Source organism: Poecilia formosa, unplaced genomic scaffold (assembly GCF_000485575.1).
Source record: "Poecilia formosa unplaced genomic scaffold, Poecilia_formosa-5.1.2 Scaffold102, whole genome shotgun sequence".
NCBI classification, from domain to species: Eukaryota; Metazoa; Chordata; class Actinopteri; order Cyprinodontiformes; family Poeciliidae; genus Poecilia; species Poecilia formosa.
Window position 1 is genome coordinate 959,199 of NW_006800041.1, and position 22,360 is coordinate 981,558.

The 22,360-nt window shown below is 38.8% G+C and overlaps 1 protein-coding gene across 9 annotated transcripts in view; it reads left to right on the forward strand.

The window, feature by feature from the left end:
• The window catches only part of esrrga (estrogen-related receptor gamma a), a 263,653-nt gene that overhangs the window by 209,691 nt on the left and 31,602 nt on the right, over window positions 1-22,360 (forward strand). For 6 of the 9 annotated variants that reach the window (XM_016674828.1, XM_016674825.1, XM_016674823.1 and 3 more), the window contains 3 exons: window positions 4,076-4,500; window positions 9,161-9,289; window positions 22,102-22,212. In XM_016674828.1, coding sequence (XP_016530314.1) covers window positions 4,076-4,500; window positions 9,161-9,289; window positions 22,102-22,212 — 665 coding nt within the window. The remainder of the gene's footprint in view (window positions 1-4,075; window positions 4,501-9,160; window positions 9,290-22,101; window positions 22,213-22,360) is intronic. The other 3 variants (XM_016674827.1, XM_016674824.1, XM_007559086.2) reach the window with 1 other exon arrangement.

Here is a 22,360-nt window from a genome sequence, read left to right on the forward strand (position 1 = left end):
TATTTTATTTTTTTCTATTTTGTGGACATATTCTTTTCTTTTTAAACCAGCAGGGCTAAATAAAACCTGTTTGGAGTTATGTGAGCATCAGAGTGTGTTTATTGCTGCCGTCTAGTGAGACAATTTTACAAAGATTGCATAGAATGAAGAAGCAAAATTTCACACAGATGCAGACTTAAGGAGCTCATAGATAAACACATTTCGAGGTAGTTGTCACTAATATGATGATTGCATGTTTGGACTGGCGAGTTGTCAGTCCTCTGGATCAACCCACCGCTCTATTGACAGCTTATCATGCTAACGGTTCCCCACCTTGCCTTTGAAACTGTCTACGCACATCTCATTCTATTTTCCTTTCTCTTTTTCTGTGTTATATTGTGGCAAAATTGTAAAAAAAAAACAAAAACAGAAATAGAACTGTGTAGAAGGAGAAACAGGCAAGTATTGTAAGGCAACATGGTTTGTTTTTGTATATGATCCCATAGAGAGATGAGTTTGCAGAATAGTTAATATTAGAAGATATGAAAGTGAAAGTGGTGTCACTTTAAGACCAGTTTAGTCAGGTTCAGTTCAAAACTGTCATGTCAGTGAATATCTTCAAAGTCTACATTACTCAATATTTATTTAATTAGTTTGGGTTTTATCAACAAAAACAACACTTTTTCCAAAAATGTGATTGGTGAGATATTTAGCAATTGGAGAGTCACTCGAAAGCTCATATTCTTACTCTCTCAATAACGTCGGTGCTGTTCTGGGCCCCTCACCCATTGCAAAGCGCTCGCACGGTCCTCTCACACTCACAGCAGTCCTTCCTTAAGTCAGAACCCCCACCCCTAAATGTCCAGACGGCTAATGTATATTGCATCTACAAAGCTACTGCTGAATGATCCCCTTCAGCGTGGGATATAAATGTAAAAAAAAAAATCTGATTTATTATTATTGTTTATAATTTTATTAGAAGTAGTATTTATTTTTATTTTTTAAATCACAGCATTTCTATTAGTGATTTTCTTTTGGTCAATTTTCATAGGGTAGATTGCATACAAAAAAGATTAAAAAAATAATCTTTTACTGTTCCTAATCATCTGCAGATGACGAGTTACAGAAATTAAGTGATCGTGTCATTTAGCAACTTCTGGTGACTTTTACAACAACAAAAAATGATGCAGAATGTAGAATTTATGACATTATTTTAGCTAAAAATCTTTACAGAAGTCAGAAGGTTTATTTTTTTCCTTGGTTTTTAAAAAAAAGAAAAAATATATATTTAAAAATTACATGTGTAGTTTATTATCAGTTATACACTATAATTCTGTTCAGTCAATGATTTGGCCCTTAAAACGCCGCGAGCTCTAGACTAAATGACTCTTGGGCTGAAGGATTCTTGCATGTTTCTCACCTTATTTGCTCAAATACAACGTTTTGTTTTTACATTGGAGTAAACATCCCAACACAGAAAGCCTCCTTAAATAGACTAAAAGAAAACAGATAAATGCATAAAGACATATTTGCTCTGACCCATGTGGCTTAATTGCAAGATGTAACTGAGGTTTCTAATCATACAGTAAAATCAGGTTAAAAAAACTTTTTTCTAAATGTCTATGCTGTGGGTTAGAAGTCAAAACTACAGATTAAATTTTAATATTTAGGCAAAAACATTTTTCTGTCACTTCTAGCTACAGCCCAGTGTTATTGGCAGTGTGTTTTCTTAATTATACAGAAGGGAAATAATTGAACTATTTGCTTTATTTTCTTAAAATGTAGTTTAAGTTGGAGATCTAGGAAAATAACTCACATCAACCCAGCTGTTAAAAACACTGATATTAATCACATTACATACATTATTCAACTCCTCCAAACAGAAGAGCAAAGAACTGACAGTATATTTATCATTTTTTTATTTCAACATCATTAATATACATTCTGTATCAATATATAGGAAAAAAACACACTGAATCAGTTGATTCAATTTTTATACATTTTTTTGAGCACAAGAAAACACGAAGAACTAAGTGAGACCCAGCCCTTGTGTTCTCTCTTCACACTCATCTGAAGAGCAGAAAGGTACAATAGGACTGCTCCTTCAGCACTGAGCCGCCGCCACATTGCGCCGTAATTATACTGATAACATACATACATAAATGCATTCAACCTCTTACTTGGCACAGCGCACTAGCTGTGATTTCTTAATCTTCTTTCCTCCACGCCTCTCCTCTGCACGCATGTCTTCTTTTTTTTATTCTTTTTTATTTCTCCCCCTGCGATGGCAATTATTTTTCATTCATAAGCAGAGTGAGAGTGGGTAAGAGAGCAAGGAGTAGGACACGATGGAGGAAAAGAGAGACTGAAATGGAAAGAGATCTTTTGGCACTTAAACTCTTTTGCTTAATGGTACTCAGAGGGATTGACAGTGGAAAAGGAAGGGGGACAAAAGAGCATAAAGATGGGAAAAGGAGAGATTAAATCATCACCACCACATCATCTGCTTAAATGAGTCCAGTCCCGTTTTCCTGCCACTGCTGTTTTCAGTCTCTCCGTTGGAGCAAAGGCAACTTCATGCCATCACTTTCTTCCCATCACATGCTCTGTGTCTCACTTCTGTCTTATTCTTGCACTTTATGTCCTCATGTCTTTATGAGCTCTCTCTGTCTCTGTAAGCTACTTTGCCCAGTCTTGATTTGTTTCCTCAGTTTTCCACAATGAACCCTCATTTCGGACGAAAGGGGCTTGCCTTAGTATCAGATAAATGGATTTATAGACATTGGTGTGTGCAACAAAGACGCCAATAATGGGGGTTCCTCAAGTATACTTGCAGGAATGAGGTGGGATAAAATTCATGATGGAAAAAGGTGAAGGGGCCAAAGTATCAGACATCACAAATGTCATACCATTTTATGAAAAGAAAAAACCTTGTTTTTAAAGAAAATCTCAGAAGTTTTTAGAAGAAGAAGTTATTTATTTTAGCGGGGGATGTAGTACATGTCTCTGCTGTTGGGGAAAAAACAGTTTTGAGTCGATCAACCATCGTCAGTCGCAATTCCTCTTTCCTATTCTGCTCATCTTCTTCTTTCTTCCCGTCTGTATTCATTCGCCATTCCAGCTCTCCATTTTCCGTCGGAGCGCTGTCTGTGTTTTATGGGTCCCTGTGGGATGGGGATCTTTTACAGGCCGACTGGACTTTAGAAGTCCCTCGTTTAGCAGCATCCTGCCTTAATTAAAAACCCCTTTTGTGCTTTCTGCCTTTAACAATGAAAGAGAGTGAAAGGAGGGAGGGCAGGGTTAGAGGGACAGAGACTAGTAATGTGAAGAGAAAGAGAAGGCGAGAGAGAGGGCAGAGAAAGAGAGATGGCGCTGAATGGGAAGTGATAGGGAGACAGGCAGATAGATAGTAAGGTAGACAAAGGGACGGATGGAAAGATATGGACAGAGAGAAGATAGCTGTTAATTACAACTGCCATTAACAAGACACCAGCCCACCTCCTTAGGGAGAGAAGGAAGGAAAACCAAGAAAAGGGAGAGAAATAAGCGACGCAGAACAAAAGATGATCAGAGGAATATAATCATAAAGTTATGCTGATCAACCTGCTCCTTTTTTCCCAAATGTACGTTTCCTCGTACTGCTTGGCCTGCGGTGTTTGACCCTGTATGTGAGTGTGCCTCAGTATGACTATGTATGTATCCGTGTCTGTGTATGTATGACCTGTCTCCGGGATGACTGAGCGTCAGAGGGGCTGCTTACTGATTACCTTCATGTTGAACAAGCTGCTATTGACTTGAGAGTGACGGATGACCTCACACCTGAGCATGTGAATGTGGCTGTGTGACGATGTGCTGCTATGTACAGGCTTATCTGCTTCTCAATACAGGGTTTTTCTAATGATAGGTTTCTTTTGAATTGCTTTAAGTTTTTTTTTTAAATGTCTATATTTGCACACGTGGCCTTAAATATACTGCCTAAAATAAAAGTCAATTCAAATTTGAACTCCTTCTTCTTGCTGTTTGAAATGACATGTGCAGTAATGGCAGTCCTTTCCTTCCCTTTTCTTGTGTCTTTTGCCCATTTCTGTTTGTGTAGGCTTCTCTGCAGAATGTCCAGTAAGGAGCGCCACCTAGAGTCGAATTGTCCGTCCTCTTACATAAAGACTGAACCATCGAGTCCTGCCTCTCTGACTGACAGTCTAAACCATCACTCCCCTGGTGGCTCCAGCGACGCCTCTGGGTCTTACTCATCCACCATGAACGGCCACCCCAACGGCTTGGACTCTCCAAGCCTTTACGGTTCCAACGCAGGACCCCTGGGACCTGCTGGAGGCCCCGGATCGAAACGTTACGAGGACTGTTCATCAACTATTGGGGAAGATTCGCAAATTAAGTGCGAGTACATGTTGAACTCCATGCCGAAGAGGTTGTGCCTGGTGTGCGGGGACATTGCGTCAGGGTACCACTATGGAGTCGCGTCGTGCGAGGCCTGCAAGGCTTTCTTCAAACGCACCATTCAAGGTTGGCTTCCATTTTGTTAAAATTGTCTCTTTATTTGTTGTCAAATTCAACTTCGGTTTTTCCCACATGATGTAACTAACTCTGTGGCGTATTTGACGGATACGCCAAATACGCCAAAAAAGGGTAAAAGGGGATTTTTGGTTCCAGTTTATTTACTTGTGAAATTAAAATGTTAAACTAAGCAGAGATATAATGAGGTGATAAAGGTAAGCATCTAGAAGTATTCAACTTCTTTTTATATAACCTACCTAGTTAAAAAAAATGCCTACAGTATCTAAATATCAATTTTGGGAATTTGTTCGTTTAACTTGTTGAACAGAAACCTTGAATTTGTTCAAAATCAAAGACACTGAATGAAAGTCCCAAGAGATCACCATGACCCCCCATGACCCCGAGACTCTCTTTACTTTCGCTCACTCCCGTCATTTCCATTTTGATCATCTGATGCACAGTCACACTCAAATACAGACTCCTGGTCAAGCACAGCAATACACACACCAGCGCTTTAACGCCACTTCCCATTTTCACCCATAACCTTGACCTCTTCTTCATCAGCAGCAAAAACAATTTCCTGGGAGTGTTTGCATTCCCAGATCTAGCTGCTCATGGCAGGAGAGTGTTTGCTGTAAGCCTGTTTTCTAGGAGATAACATGGTGTCAGAGAAAGGGCAGCGGTCAGGTCTACGGGTCAGGAGTCGACGCAAGGGGGTAGAGTAAAGACAGGATGGAGCAATAATCCACATAATGAGAAGAGCACAGGAATTAGGCTCTGTAATCCGCTGCTTATGTCTTCTTAGAGCTTGCATTATTGCAGAACATGTACAGGTATTCAGACTTTACTCTTCAGATTTTGGGGGTTTTTAGCAATAATCACCTCCCAGCGTGATCACCGTTATATATTTTATGTGACTCGTGAAGGTCAGCTTGACCATGCCTTTATCCTAAGTGAGGCATGGATATTAAATTCGTACAATTACTTGAAACCTCAGTTGCACTGAAATGCTGCAAAGACAAACTGGAAAGTAATCTAAAACGTTATATGACCTACCTAGTCAAAAACTAGAAAGTAAACTAGAGTCAACTAGAGCAAAATGTCTGCCTCAGAAATGAGGCAATTAAATTATTTTGTATGACGTATCACAAGTGTGAAAATGTTTGAATAGTCTGTTTGTGTTGAACAACAAGGGCACCACCATGTTGAATATGCTTAATTTAAATAGCACCATCCATCTATCCATCCATTTTCTGAACACCCTTGTCCCTCAGTGGGGTCGGGATAAATAGCACCAGTCTTTCGCATTTAGTGTTGCAGAAAAAGTAGTCAAGAAGTAAAAAAAAAAAAAAAAAAAAAAAAAAAAAAAAAAAAACTAGGGTTGTTAATGTTCTTGCAAAAGTATTCTAGGACTTCCTAATTTTATTTCAAACTTATTGGATCCGTCTGCTCACAGGACGGGTGTCTTGTCACTTAGTTCACCATCGCAATAACCAGCTGCCAGCCAGCTATTATCGATCCATTCAGTCAGTCATATCAGGCGGGATTCATCTATCTGCTTTCCCATCCATTCAACTATCTGCTGCTCGCCGTCCTTTGCCCCCTGATAAGCAGCTTTCCCAGTAAAGCCCAAGAGAGAAAGGAAAATGTGGGCAGGAAGTTGTCTCACATTCTACATGGTGACAACTACCTGGAGACGACCCGTATGTGTTTATTATGGGATGACACGAGAGCACAGTGAAATCCCGATTAGATTTGAACACACACACACATTCACCCACGCTCTCACTGAGATAAAGGCAAAAACACACACCCGTACTGTAAAGACACACGCTGCACACAGATGAATAGACGGTCACACACACATAACCTTGTCGTGACTCTCTCTATAGGTTTAACCCGTCATTGCTGTGGGGTCAAATGTTCAACCAATTTCACTTGTTTCGTTTTATTTAGAGGGCTTGTTAAAGATTACGTATGTGGTAGGGCAGGACGCCTCTGCAAAGGAAATACAGTAGCTGGAGTATCTGTGTTGACAGGAAATCTTCTTTTCGAGTGTGAACCTGAAAAGCCGTAAAGAGCGGAACGTTCCTGGACTTCAGAGGTTTCATTTTCACTGCGTTTGTAATCTCTCCTTCTGATGCAGTGTGTATGTTACCAAAATAAAAGGAAAATTATAATTTACTTAGTATTTTTGCTGCAGTTTGTAGCAGGACTATTGTCAAAGAAGATTGTAATATAAGAAAATGACAGATTTTTCTTAAGATGAAACCTTCTGTTTAGATTTACTCCACCAGTTTTCTAATCTCTATTAAATATGATTAACAGTTCTTTCATGACATTTTTTTTTAAAGTTGTTCAGAAAGATAAACATTCTTGGATGCACCAAAAAAAAGTGAATTGTGACGTTATCTTTGGCTACTCAGTGTGGACAGAGTGGATCTTGTGCCTCTGTGTGGGCTGCACGTCTGAGTGTTCATCCAAATGTAAATGAGCGAAGGTTTATGTGCACGTCTGGGCACATGTTCCTGCTGCGTGTGTGTTTGTGTGTTTGTCCTGGCAGGAAAGCAGGGCCAGCCTCAGATGGGTAGTGGCAGACATATTGGTGTGTTTCAACCCATTAGCCAATAAAACCACAGGTAATCACCAAAAAAACACCTCCAGCTGGACGGGGAGGAGAGCATGGGGCAGGAGAGGAGTGGAGGGATAGGGGCAGATAAACAATAAAATGGGGAAAGGAATGTGGGCAAGGAAGGAGAAGGGGGAGGACGGACTGGGCAGATAGATGTAGGAAGGAATTAGTGCTACGCGTGGGCTGGCGTGCTTTTGCACGTGTGTGTCGCAGTGTGGAGGAAGTGGCTCTGGCAGCTGCTGTTTCTGTGGCTTTAGTCCAGTAACACCTGACAACCTGCATCCATCACTCCTTTATTGAGAAAGAGGGATAAAGGGGAAAGTAGAGGAGGACAAAGTACGGGAGATAGAGGTGTGGGGCTATGAAACGGCAAGAGAAAAGCAAACACTTGGAGACAAAAGATGGACGACGGCTGGAAAACCGAGTCTGAGGAGGCATGTAGTGGAGGACCCGCTCAGACAATATATTTTTTGAAGATGTATTATTCAACAGTAAATGTTTTGTATTTTTTTTAAATGCTTGAATGAACATGCATGTTTTCATCTAGTTGGATAATGTAGTTTAATGTCCATATATGTTGGTTCTAATCACGTTGTTGTACTTTTCCTTTTTGTGTCTTACCAGTTTAAAGCGGGAATTATAAATTATCAGAATTTGTCATCATCAGGGGAAATGAATGACGTTCAGAATTGTGACTTATAAAAATTATGATCTCTGACGATGACAAACTGTTTGGGATTGTTACTTTTCAGCTGATTCCACCAGATCTTTAGTAAATATAAATGTGTTTAAAAATATAATTTAAAAAGTATTATATTATGATTGATTCTTGTGTGCCACCATGATATCAAAATCTAAATTTTTTTATGTCAATTTAGGATTTTTATGGATAAGGTTTTCAGACACTGCCAGGTTTAAAAATTGCTTTTGTTGTGCAGCACGTATTGCTCGACTGTTTTTTTGCTAATTTTTTTCTCAGTGCCCATTAGGCCTTGCAGATTCCATGTCATTAGCACACTTAGTGTTTCACACTTAGTGTTTCTGCACTGGAAGCGTCCCGCTTAACTGCAGAATTAATCTAGTCCTCCTGCAGCATCAGCATGAACAGGCTGGGTGTGGGCTAACTAGTCCCATTAACTGCATCTATTAGGATGTAGGATTTCCTTCAGCATTTAGAGTGTTTAGCCTTTAACTAACAGGGCCAATTAATGGGTGTCTTGTTACCCATTAGGAAGTGTTTGGGCATTTAGCCTTTTCCCGAGCTAACTAGCTTCTTAATCAGTCCAGTAATGAGAAAACATCCTCTCTGCTGCAGCAGTCAATAGTAATCACTGTTTACTCTGTTTCAGAGGGAGATGTATCGGCCTGCTGGAGTACTGTAGTTGTCAGGTGGGCATGGGAGGAGAAGATAACTTTATTCTGTTTAAAATAACATGTCCACTGCCTCAGATAAACAGAAACTGCAAAGAAAAGAACCAAGATTGTTTCAGTTTATTCCAACAGATCAAAAGCTGTAGACGTTATTACCAAATTAAGCTGTAATTTAAGGGATGATAGAGTATAAGTGCAGCTTATTAGATTAGAATATTGTGGGAATTGTATTTATTTAGCAATTAAGTTCAAAAAGTGGAACTCATCTTGATTAGTCAGACAAAACTTTCCTAATTTTGAACAGTAGAAATTTTCTTGTAAGCCATCATCAGTACTTTAAATAAATATTTGAATACATCATCATTCTGTAAGGAATAGCAATTGAGTCAGTTCTTAATCTGAATTAACATTCAAATGATTTTCTAATGTACTTAGAAGCGAACGTTCACAGACCCCATCCCCATTAATTCATTCAATTTCACAAATTCATATTTTCATTCACACCTTTGCTGAACTTCAACTTTAAGCTTTCTGGTTTTCTTCAAACGCGTGCTGAGGGTTTCTGGTGTCTCTCACCACGTCTGCCTTTCTGTCTGCCTGTTGATGTATTTTATCTGCTATTAAACTTCTCCCTCTGTCCTTCTCCAACTTGTCTGCATGCCACAGGCAACATTGAGTACAGCTGTCCCGCTACCAACGAGTGTGAGATCACCAAGAGAAGACGCAAGTCATGCCAGGCCTGCCGCTTTATGAAGTGTCTGACTGTGGGCATGCTGAGGGAGGGTAAGGGAAAAGGTCTCGTCTTACAATTTTTTGTTAACTTGTTTACTTCTGGCATTTTTAAATGTGTCTAGATAAACTGAGGCCAAATTTAAGAAAGCAATAGGCGCACACATTTGGTTTTTATTGTTGATTTTATCTCATCTGCCTAAAGTAAGAATTAAGCACCTCAATTCAAACATGTACTTACCCTAAAAATAATTGGTTCAATGTTTCATAGAAAGTTATACTTCAACCATACACTTTGTGTAGCCGTCAACACATTTTTGACACAATCATTGCTGAATATTTGAAAACTCTTCTTGGTAAAATTGGTAGAGTTACTTTAAATTCATTGGTTTTCCTTTAGGGTTTTTGGTTTCCAAAGAGTGTGTTGGCCTGCTTTTCCATTCCCAATCCAGTTTTTATGTAGACCTAGGATTGGGATAAATGTCAAAGTTAGAACATCCAGATACATCCAAGTTTCAATGTTCTAGTAGGTGAAAGTAAATACGGAGGTTGCCCTCCCCTTTTGTAATTGTTTCTGTTTATGCAACATACCAACAGCACTAGTAGTAAATCTAACCCACAGCATGATGCTGACTCTCCTATACTTAACACACATTGGTTCTAGATTTAAAAGCCTCATCTTGACTCCTCCAAAGATACTTAAGCACAAATAGCCCAACCTTTGGCTTGTCTTACCATAAAATATTTCTCTAGTAGACAGGAATGGTGTGCAGAAAGGTTTTTAAACATTTTAACCACTTTCACCTAAGGGGTGACATCCTGTGACTGACATTTTGGACATAGCTAGAATTTGCAACAGGCAGTCTTCCCTAACAAACTCCCAAACTGCTTTCAGAATAGATAAAGCAGGATTTAAAAGCAGCATTCTGCTTCTGGAATGGCCCTGACCTCAATCCTATTGAAAATATGTGGTCTATGAATAACACTGTGTCTGTGCCAGGAACCCAACCAACTTAAATAAACTTTACCAATGCTGCCAAAAAAGGGATCGAATATTCATGCCTAAATGCTGACTGCAGATATACTAGGAGTATGGTCAACACTGAATTATTTAGCAATGAGATATATTTATGTAAAAGTAAAAGCCTAATAAAAATAAAGAGATCAGTGTGTGTCGTTATTATCAAACAATCCTGCATGTAAAACACATAAAACAGTTAGAAATATCCTCTGGATTTGCTGTTTGTTTTTCCAAATACTTTTTTACGTTGAGCAACTTTTTTGTTCACTTTCATACCTTTCTGTTCCCACACATTACCCAATGCAACACCAGGTAACACCTGTGCCTATGTTTAGAGAACATCTCAGCTCTTGAAGGACGAAGATTTAGCTGTATAAATGTGAACCTTTGAACAAAAGTGCACAAGAAGCATGTATTTCTAATTTACATGAAGAAGACGAAGAGCTAAGACAACAACCAACACTTTCAGTAGCTGCCCAGAGACAGATAAAGCCAAAAAACAAAAGATTTTATCTGCTCCAACACCACTTTGATTAAATACACTCACTCTCTCATTTTTACATTCCCTTGTTGCCTTTTGCCTCTTTCGTTCTCTCCTGTATGCCCACCTTTGACCTTTCTACTCCCACTGCACTTCCAGCAATGAAAACAGGCAGAGAGGAGTGGGGAGGGATGACGAGGAAGGTATATAGAGAAAAAGAGGGAGAGAGAGAGGGATGGTGAAGGTGGGAGAAGCCTTGGGGATGAGATGGAGGGACAGGGGGAGGGAGGGTAAGAGATTGATTTATAGGAGCAGAGGAGGGGGACCAAGGGAGGATGAGAGGCAGGGGGAGGATGGTTGAATGAGGCAGAAAGTGTGTGAGAGACGGCAAGAAAGGAGAGGAGCGAAGGGTCAAGGTTGTAATTGATGGGAGACCTGGCCCGCGCCCCCTTCCTTCCAGTGGTCAGGGAGCATGCCGGTGCCGACACCGTGCCAGCCCTCCCTCCAGCCGACCCACCCTCCGTCTCTCCCCATGTCTTATACCACTCAGAATTATTTAGCTTTTTCTGATCCTGTTTTGTGTCGTACGGTAATGGAAGAACTCTAAAATATGAATACCATGTCTTCCTATACATGCATCTACAGAGTAACTGCGGTATTGTTTTAATTGAAACAAAAATACAGTTACATTTTTCTTCTAATCACGATGAAACTGCAATAATTGCAAGCAACTAAGTTTGCTCAGTCTATCTTTTTTCTGCAGAGACAAACACACACACACACACACTTTTCTCTAACAAGCTGCTGTCGTAGCATTTGTTCTCCCAGTTGATCTGACATAGCACAACCTATGTCTCATCTCTAGAGTTTTATCTTGTGTATGTGGCTGTTAACAGACACACACATGCAGTCGAATGTAATATTGGCAACTCCAACAGTCTACTAGTTAACACGTCCAGTCTGCTTCCTTTCACTTGGCGTAGAGACGACGCAGCTCTTTGCTATGGTGTTTGTAAAGTCACACTTTTTTATTTAAGAGTTTGGGGGAAAAATATTTTTTTAAATTGTGAGATATTCAGGAATGAGAAGTCACTTTTGAATCCCTTTAAGTTTAAAGGAAAAGTAAGGATTTAAAATGTACTTAATTGCAGATCATTTTAATCTTTACATATAAGGTGACAAATTTTACTTAATGAAAGGCTTCCTGGATCATTTCAGTGTTTAGTTTTTTGTTTTTGTTTTCTGGAAGCCTTTGAGTATTTTTATTTTTATGTTTACTTACATGGGTAATTTTAAAAAATAAAGTAATAATGATTTAGATAGCGCACCTGGGTTTTCTTGGACAAATCCCTTTTTACCAATTGTGAACTGTATTTTACTTTAGGATGAAAGGAGAAATGCATGTAATTGAATTTAAATCAGTCTATATGAAATGTATTTGTTCATTTTAATTGTACATTTTTCTGTAAATGGAGTCTATATTACAAAGTAATTTGGGGTGACATTTGTGTCCATACTTGAATGAACTCACCTTAATTAAGTCAACAATGAGTTTAGAGATTTTCATCACAACCAGAAAGCTTTGTCTAATTTTTTTAAGTTCATCATTTAACAGTGGAAGTCAACATTTCAAAGGGGATGTTGTTGAGTCACTGCTACCTTAAAACCAGTTTGAAACAAATTACTCTAAATGAACGCTATTTAAAGGCGCTTTGGTAATGAAATCTTGTTTTAGTTGGACCAAAGCTAGTAGTAGCTTAGCACAGAAGACTCTAAAACCTCTAAAAAGAAAATTGTGTCAAATTGTGCTTTTATTACAGGGGAACTACAGAAAAGAAAAAAAAAAAAAAAACAGAAATGAACTCCTAAATCTTACAAATTTAAAAAATAAAATAAAATGATGGATGACACATTCCACTGGAAAAAGAGGGAACGCAACTGAGGGACATGTGTTTGTGTGTTTCTGTCGAGAGCAGGCAAACAAATAGCTGCCTTTTGTTACAACTGCCTCCCTGCTCTACACACATATATCATGCACATTCACATGAGGCTGCATATCTATACATCAACATGACAGACCACAGCCACCCCATTTGTTGTGCAGAGTGTGAATTTAATACAAGGGGCCCCACTCTTCATATGAATAAGGCTCATTTGGAGAATTGATATATCCATTTTCTCATTGGTAATTTTAATTCTTCTTAGACCTTTGCGAAATATCAATAGATTTAATGTATAGCAGCGTTAAACATTTTTAGCCATTAGCATATTTACCATTCAGCCGTTACTTATTTTGTGACAATGACAATGTTCTTTTGGGAAAACCTTTGTTATTGGTCCATGCTCAGCTATTATCTTAAACCTCTACAGATTCATCACTTCCCAGTATGCTACCATTTATAAAAGGAGGTCTGAGTTCTAATATAATTCTAAGTGGAAAATTTGAGACAGTTTCAAAAAGGTAACAATTGCTTCTTCTTTTTTTTCTTAGTTGATATTTTCATATGACAAATCAATGATGTTTGTAATCACTACAGTGTTAACATCTAAACGTTCCATATTTATATCAAGACATTAAATTAATTAATCTGTAGTAAGCCCCTTTTGCATCCGAATGTAAGAAGTTGATCATATTATGGCTAGTCGACGTATATCTAATTTGAATCTTTTCTGAAAACTTCCACTTTAATCGCTGCTAAATTTCACCAAGAACCCAGATTCATTTCATTTCATGCTTGGCTCCCCATGTTGACATCATGAATTTTATTTTCATTACTTTTTATAATGCATGTATATGCTTATTCATGCTTAGAAGTTGCCTGTGTCATAAACTACATGTCACATCACTCTTATTTCACATGGCTAGAAATTGTATTATATTGAACAAAAAATCCTCAGCAGACTCGTGTGTGTGTGTGTGTGTGTGTGTGTGTGTGTGTGTGTGTGTGTGTGTGTGTGTGTGAACATTACTTAGTGTGTTTCATTCTTCTCTTCTTGGTGTTGACAGTGTTACTGCAAAATTGCATAGATGATGATGGTAAGTGGCTAGATCAGTTAGCGTCAGTGCTAACTGTGGTTGTCAGGGGGTAGCTCACGGCAGAAAGGTGAAGATAAAGTGGTCAGGGTGGAGTGGGGGGGAGGGGGGGAGGGGGAATGGAGGCATGTTTGTGTGTAGATGCTGCAGTTTACCCCTTAGGGCAAGATCTGCCTCAAATTAGCTTTGTCGCCCTGGGAGACAGAGAGGGTGAGATGAAGAGCAAGTGAGGCAGTAAGGAACAGTATGTGAGTGTGTGTTTGTGTGTAGATGGGAACCTGAAGAACAAGAGGCCAGGGGGTCAGGAAACAAACTCAGAGCAGATATCTGTTTTTACATGTTCTCTTAAACTCACTACCTGATCTATGAATGAGCTGACGATGCATTTACACATCATCTACTGTGAGGAAGAAGAGGAGAGCAAAACGGTCATTGAACAAACTGGAAATCAGTCATTCAGGAACAAACCTTAGTCACCCACCCACAAATATGTAGCAGCAAATTTCCAGAGCAAGACAATTAAAAGACGTTCTTATTGTATTATGAGAACGACCCCTCTGGCAATGGCTGGCTGTCCATTTTTAATGGGACCGTAATGATGCGTCAGCTGAAGACCAAAAGGTCATTGGGGTGGGGCTCAAATCTACTGAGAAATGGTAAGGGGGATGATAGAGCAGCTAGACCACAGGTAAAAACTGTAGGAGCAAGATTGGAGATGTCAAGTAATCCTAACTGCAAACATTGCATACATTACAGACATTACATGTCTAACATCAGCTGTGATTTGTAGAATTATTATCATTAGAAAGCACAGATTAAACATGTAAATATGAAAGGAATTGGCAGAGTCATGCAGCAGTATTCAACAGACACATATACCGTACATATTCTGACAAATTTGCTCAGATTCAGCAGCGACTTTGAAGATGAATCCTGAATGAGCAGGCAGAATGCGCTGAATCCAATGCCTACATTTTTATAAAGTCATAAATGGCCAGCTGGATTGGGATGGTTGTGCTTCTAGAGGGACAAGTCCTCAGACTGCAGATATAAACCTTGGCGCCGTGCCGCACACACGCACGTATGCACACACAAATTAACACCTAGTGCCAGCTTTGGCCCTGCTCCCCATAGCCTCTGAGACCTAATGAGTGAGATCAGGTGGAAGGCCCAAGTCTGTGTGAGTGTTGCTACTTGTGTGTGTGTGTGTGTGTGTGCGTGTGTGTGTGTGTGTACAGCTGGTAGTGTGTGTGGCTCTTAACTCGACTGAAAGCTCAGCTATCTTGATTGCTGGCATCCACCCTCATTGCCCCTGCAACCATGTAGACGATTGCTTGACTTAAATGGTTGAAGAAGAGCATGTCAACTAAATCAACTAGTTTGTGTTTAGTTTGTCTTTCTCAATTACTCTGGTACATATATAATGATCCAGAAAAAAATGGCGTAGAGATGTGATAATAAATAAACAACAGGGGACCTAAAAGGAGAATGACAAAAGGGATGAATGGGGGTGATGGTGAGATTGAAGGAGGCGAGAGTTGAGGAAAAACAAAAGACGGGAGAGCTAGACAACTGGTGGCGTCTGGAGTTCCCCCCATGGGAGCCTTGTATCTAAATCTGGCCCTGTAGTGTCTGTCCTGCATGACTGTGTGTGATTGTGCTTCTGGCATCTGGTTGCATCCCTGCTAGAAAGAAGCGATAATGGAAGTGGAGTGACGAGAGATCGGCCTAAGTGGTCCGCTCTCTTTCACGAATGCTTTCTTTGCGAAGAGAGAAGAAAGGAGGAATTTTAGCAGGCAAAGCTGCAACCAGAAACACTCTCACATAATAATTAGACAGGCAAATATGAAGGTGGGCTGCTTCTAAATGTCTTTTAGTCCAATCACAACTCTTTGTATTTTGCCTTGCCTTTTAATCAGTACCTTCTGACACATGTTATATTGTAGCTTAGGTATATATAAGTACTTATATATATATATATATATATATATATATAATGTGTGTGTGTGTGTAGGTTTCAAATGTGGCAGCTATGATCAAATAGCAACAATGTATAAGCTACACTATGCAGACTTTCCATCTGCACTGGTGAAAATTTACTTACCTCACGCCAAGTAATTGTTGTTATTGCAATTGATTTAGCTAGTAATTATTTGACAAATTGAGCATTCACAGACTGTGAAAAGAGAACTACATTTTTCATCATCAAACTATTCTGAGACAGTAGGGCCTTGTGAATTTTACAGCCTTCCTCCCAGGACACATGCTTTACAGAAACTTGTCATGCATCCTAAACAATACACATGGTGCACAGACATGACAGTATTTGATGTTTCACAAATTGCAGCATGTTTTTTCTTCTTTTTTTTCCAATTTAGACACATATGAAAACGTGTTTTTTGATACTTTAACAGTTTATAAATAATTAGTTCTATTGAGGTATTTTTAAGATGCTTTAAATGTGCAGTGGAGTATTCAGATTGTAGTTTCAATGCGTTATGCGCGCAAAGAAGACCATACTTATTCTGGTACTTCACTCGATCTCACTCACACGCAGCTACAAATTCACACTCCAGTGACAGCCACCTGCCCACTGCCTTAGGCACGGCTGTTCAGATCTGTTCTGGTCTAAACAAACATCACTGCATGACACCACACATTCGCCTCTCAACTTCGCTCATACCGCCTTTATTTTATCTCTGACATCGGACAAATGTCTGACATCACCAGTGTATTCTAAACGTTTTTGACGCACATAAAATATGTTCAGTTTTCATTGTGTGTGTGTCTTTCTCTGGATTCAACCTATATTTATTCATGCAATACATAATTATACGGTTACTCATTATTAACTGTTACATTTTAAGTGTTATGCTCAGATTTTTTGAGGGGTTTTTTCGTGCTGAAAAGGCTTACGCTTTGCAGCAAAAAGGATGAGTCCCAGCGATGTTAACGTGTCAGCAGATTTATGTCCTCAGACACAAGTAATACCAGTAACAGATACACACTCTAGATTTAAATGGGGCTCTTGTCTTGCCCACTGCAGTCACCCATCAGTCCATAAAGCCGCACAGGAAAAACTGTAATGTTATTACATCCACACTGCAGCGTAACACACATATACACAACATCTAAGTCCAAAACTAGTTTAAGGTGACTTCAACACAGTTAATACACCGAAGGAATATGTGGTCCCTCATTTCTCTCTTTTCCTTTGTCTCCCACTATTTGCCTTTTTTTACCGTCTATCTACAGTTAACTCCTTTTGGCTGTGATCTACAAAAATTCATTCATTTTACTTGTCTACCTACTCCCCCCCCTTTGCTCCTTCCCACGGCTCTCTTATTTATCCCCCAATTCTCTCACCATTTTCATTGACCATCTGAAATCAATCTGTGTTCTGTTTTTCCTTCCATCCTCTTCTGACTTTTCCTCTCCCCTCTGTCTTTCTCCTGCATGTGCATTCAGGTGTCAAAGGCATTTCGCTCGCAATCCTTCATCTGTTCACACACACACACACACACACGCACGCACACGCACATGTGCTGACACAGAGTGACGCCAGCACGGTGTAAAAAAGAAAAAAAAAAATCTATCCTGATATGATCAGTGGGGATCGGGCTATTGACAGCCAGCAATATTCCCACGATAGAAATCATTCACCTTCATCACTGTCGCAGTGTTTGTGAGCACACTTTGGTGGATGTGCGTGCATAACTGAAAGAATGAAAAATAACTTAAGTAACACAATATTGGCAAGAGAGCGAAAAAGTTAGAAAACATACCAGTGACAGGAAAACAGTTATGTTGGGATATTTGTTCTGTGTGTGAGAGAGTGCAAGTTCAGGGCTGCTGCTAGTTGGATTTTCTTGTAGACATCACTCTGGTTTGTCTCCATCGACAGTGTCATGCAAAAATAATCACACTCCTTTGAATCTCTTGCATCGTTGCATAACTTTACATATTACAATGAGCTTGGTGTTCATTTATATTTAATCCACCTGAGTTAACACTCTGTAATCGCCTGTCAAGTTTTCCTGCATATATTCTGGACATATCATGTCATACCAATGGTTATGGTGTGTTTAGGGTTACGCGCAGCGTTATTTATTTTTGTCACACAGCTTTATGCATGTGAGCCAGATTGATCTTATGTAAGAAGAGCACATTCTTTTCTTTGTCCTCCACATAACTTGTGGCAAACCGCAAAGGAAGCCAATTACCAATACAAATTTTCAATCATTTTCTTCAACTAATGCTTCTCTAGTCAATTACACACAAGTTGACTCTATTTACTAATAAGGTGAATTGTGAAGGGAAGTTGTGCTGGATTTCACTTGGGGGTTTGAATACATACATGCACGCCACACTTTTCAGAAATTTATGTTTAAAACAAATTAAACCGTGTATCTTTTACTTCACTTCATACTTATGTACCCCATTGGGCTGGTCTGATGCATAAAGTTCCAAATAAAACACAGAAGATTCAGGTTGTAACATGAAAAGTTCATGTTCTTAGGCAAAGTATGCTGTATTCTTCAGATTTTCTTTCTTTCCTCATATTTCATGTCGTACAAGAGCTCTTTTTTATTTATTTTTAGTCATTACATTCTGTTTTGTGTTCAGTCTTTCTTCTCTTTCCCTCTTATGTTTCATTATTTCTAATTTCCACATTTGCTCCCCCACGGCCCTCTTCTCTCTCGTCTTTTTTTCCCCTCTCATCTCCTTCCTTCGTTCCCCCTCTCTCGGTCATTCTTTATGGTTTGAAGGCTCATTTGTTAAGAGGAGTTAACACACTCTCACTCTCCTACGAGCTTCCTCCTGTCTCTTTTTTTGTGAGCTTTGGAAATATAATTTTCAATTTTTAATTTGATTCATTTAGATTTGACCATTAATCAGTGCTGAGAGAGAGTTAATTTGGTGGAAAATAGATGAGGTAGTTAGAAGGGACACTTTATGAAGTGAATTCAGGGTCTTTTAGTTGCACCAGGAGGAGAGAGAATTGAAAGTTGGAATGTAAAAGAAAGCGTTCAAAAATCGTGCAAGTATATTGTGCTGAAAGACTTAACTCTTTATTAGAGAGTTGAAGTGAAAAGCTCCTTATCTGGTTTATGACACCCACACTTTTACAGCCTAGGGCAAACGGAGAATCTTCTAGAAACCTTAAAAAAAGGTTTCTAGAAACCTTAAAAAAAAGGTTTCTAGAAACCTTTTCTCTAGAAAAAAGGTTTTGTTGTGGTTGTAAAACCACAACAAAAATACCTTGATTAACGACAAATGATGTGATATTCCACAAAGTACTCTGCAAAACATAAAACTGGATTATTTATTTAGACATTGCTGATTGAAAAGACATACATTTGTTTACCATGAGAGGAGCTAATGCAAGTTTTCTATCTAAGTTAGTTATATATAGGAACATTAAATGATCAGCCATCCATTTAAATGAACATTTTCATAAAAACTAGAATTTGGAATAATATTCTGGATTGAGTTGTCTGGATATATTATTTCAACATATAATCATCTTTAATGATTAGGTATTTAGTACATAGACTAAATACAGTATATAGTCTATGTACAGTACTGAATAAGGTGGGTAAGAACCTCAGGTTTATTTGTAGACGCTGGTATTTATGTGGCTTCTCTCCTCACATAGGTAACATTACAGCAGCTGCTTTCTGTTTTTTTTTTAATTCTATTTCTGTTTTGATGTCATGCTGCCTTTTAATTTTGTGGCCACGCTGGTGGTGTCACGATTGTTGTTTTAGGGGTCCCTGCCGTTTTTTGTGCTGATTTTAAACTGAGCATTTTTCTTCAGCTTAATGATTGCTTGCACCAGAAAATTTAAATCGCTCTTCATTTTATTGTCCCTTACCATTTCTACACCTGCTTTTCCATTTGCCTCTCCCTTCTCAGTAACACCAGTGACCCAAGTGCTTTGTGAACGTGCTTCTTGTCAGGGCTTACAAACACGACACGCCGGTGTGGGTTACAGAAATGTAGATGTAGTTTCAGTGTGTATGTGAGAGGCAAAAGCCCAGAATAGGTGTTTGAGTAGGTTTGTACCTCCTAGTGTTAAGAGTCTCTTGACCGTTTGCTGACACTGGGCCCCCTGCTGTACCTGGACTGTCAGTCCTTCTGTCCCCCTATCTCCGCCTCAAGCAGTTGCATACATGAACACACACACGCACACACACACACACCATGGAGTTGATGAGTGCCTGCGTCATTCAGAAAGGATTGTGGGCAGTTTAAATATGCTAGATATAAAGCACATCTATAAGTACTCGCAGGTCTGGTTTATCCTTTGTGATATTTTTCCTTTTCTGGCAATTGAAATCTTCATGTTAAATCTCTGTGTTGTTTTGAACGTGGTCTGCATATTTTCCAAATGATTTAGATCTCTGTGAGCGAGCAAATCTTTCTTTGCTTTGTAGAGTGACAAAACGGTGAAATAATTTAAATGTGCAATGTGTCCAAGAAAATCTTTCCAAGTGTTGCTGTTGGTTAGTAAAATAATTTTTTTGTCGTAATGAATGTAGTACTTAGAAGTAGTACTATTCTCAGCATATTGTAGAAACCACTTTTTGAAATTGCTACAAATTTTATGTCAAAAATAACAAAAGGAGATTTTTGTCTATGTACATACTATCTGCACAATTATTAGACAGAAGCCATTTTATCAAGTATTTAGAGTGCTTTAAGTAAATTCAAAATAATAGTTAACTTTACTTAAAAAAGGGGCAACAAACAGCTTTAACATAAATGTCACCATTCGACACGCAGTACCAGATTATAGCTTTTAGCTAATTCACATCTTCAGGTCAAGATAAGTAAAGAAAGTCTAGAATTTTAGATTTAGATTGTCAATAAAACACACACACACGTACACACACACACACACACACACACACACACACACACACAGCGACCATAATGGACCAGAACAAACCTCGGATCTTAAAATTTAAGAAAGTAAGGGTGAGGTTTGGGCTTCCTTATAAAATCCATGTATGCACAGTTATTGGGCAAATGTAGAGGGCAGAATTATTATGCAAATAAATTAAAGATGAACATTTTTCCATTTGACTTTTTATTTTCACCAGATAATGTGAAATTAACCTTTTAAAATTTGCAACTAAACTGACTTGTCAAGCTACAAATCAAAGACCAAACCTCTTTCAACAACGGCAACAAACTTTCCCATGCATGGAATCTGTCAGTTTTTTAAACTGTTGATTATCAAATGTTTCTGGCATCACCTGCAGGTGTTTCCCAGACACACTGTTCAGAGAGCTGGGCTGTTCTCCTTCCCTTTTAAATGTCCTGTTTAAGAAAGGTCCACAAGTTGTTATCGGGGTTTAGGTCAGGTGATAAAGGATGCCATGCCCTTTCCAGGACAGCAAAAATATCTAACGCCTCACACTTTAAATTTACACATTTTGATTTCTGGTGTTACTATCTATAGGCTACAGTCACTCATTAGAAAAATAAATCTTACCTGTAACACTTAAACCCAAAAAGCTTTTTAAGTTTAAACAGCTTGTAGTTAGAAAATATGTGCAAAAAAAATCAGTTGCTTTATTTAAAAATTGATGTGCATGGTTTTGGTTTTAATTGCAAGTTTGTCGATCTTTAAAGTGCCATCAACACTTGCACATTTGTTTAGCATAAAGCTAATTTTTAAGGCATCAGAATAAAAACAATTCTGAACAAATATTTCATCTCTCTCCCAAGTTACTTGCTTTCATTTTCACTGGCATAAAAGTACAGAAGTATTTCTGTGTGCTTTCAAAACTTTCAGAGTGTTTCAGGCCTGCTCTTCTCTCCTTTCTGCTGCTATCGTCTTCAGTCTTTCCCTCTCTTCCTCTAAAGCACATAACACCTCTGTCTTCTTTATCCACCTTTAAGTGGTAACCACGGTAACATCCAATCCCTTGAGGGATAGGCCTAATTCAATTAGGACTCCTTTGTGTCAATTAATTAACGAGACAGAGAGGGAGACAGCAATCGGGAGGCAGAGATTGGGCAACATGAAGCCAGAAAACCAGTAAAACAATGTGGGAAAAGAGTGGAACTGAAATAGTGTCTCTGTGGCTTTCAGTCGATTCTAAAAGTAAAAGAAAGAAAAAAAAAAGTTTAGAAAAACACATAAGAGTAAATAAATAAGTTTATTAATAAGCAAAAAACTACACATACTCAAGTGGAGATGTCTGCTTTCACATGTTTTTTTTCTTGAGTTAGAATGTGCTTAAGACCATGACGTGTTTATTATCATCAGTGTCTCTTTTGCCTTCACGAAAATAATACTTGTCTCCTTTCTTTGATATGTCTTCCAGGTGTTCGTCTGGACAGGGTTCGCGGGGGAAGACAAAAATACAAACGCCGAATAGATGCAGACAACAGCCCGTACCTGAACCCACAGCTGGCTTTGCCTCCAAAAAAGCCATGTAAGAAAATAAACCTTCACACACATTTCGGATCTAACAACTGTGTGTAATCTGTGTCCGAATGCTGAATTGTCTTAACCTGCAAATAAAAAGTTGGAAACACAGGTTGTAAAGAAACCCAGCTGTTTGGAACAATGTTTATCTCTGT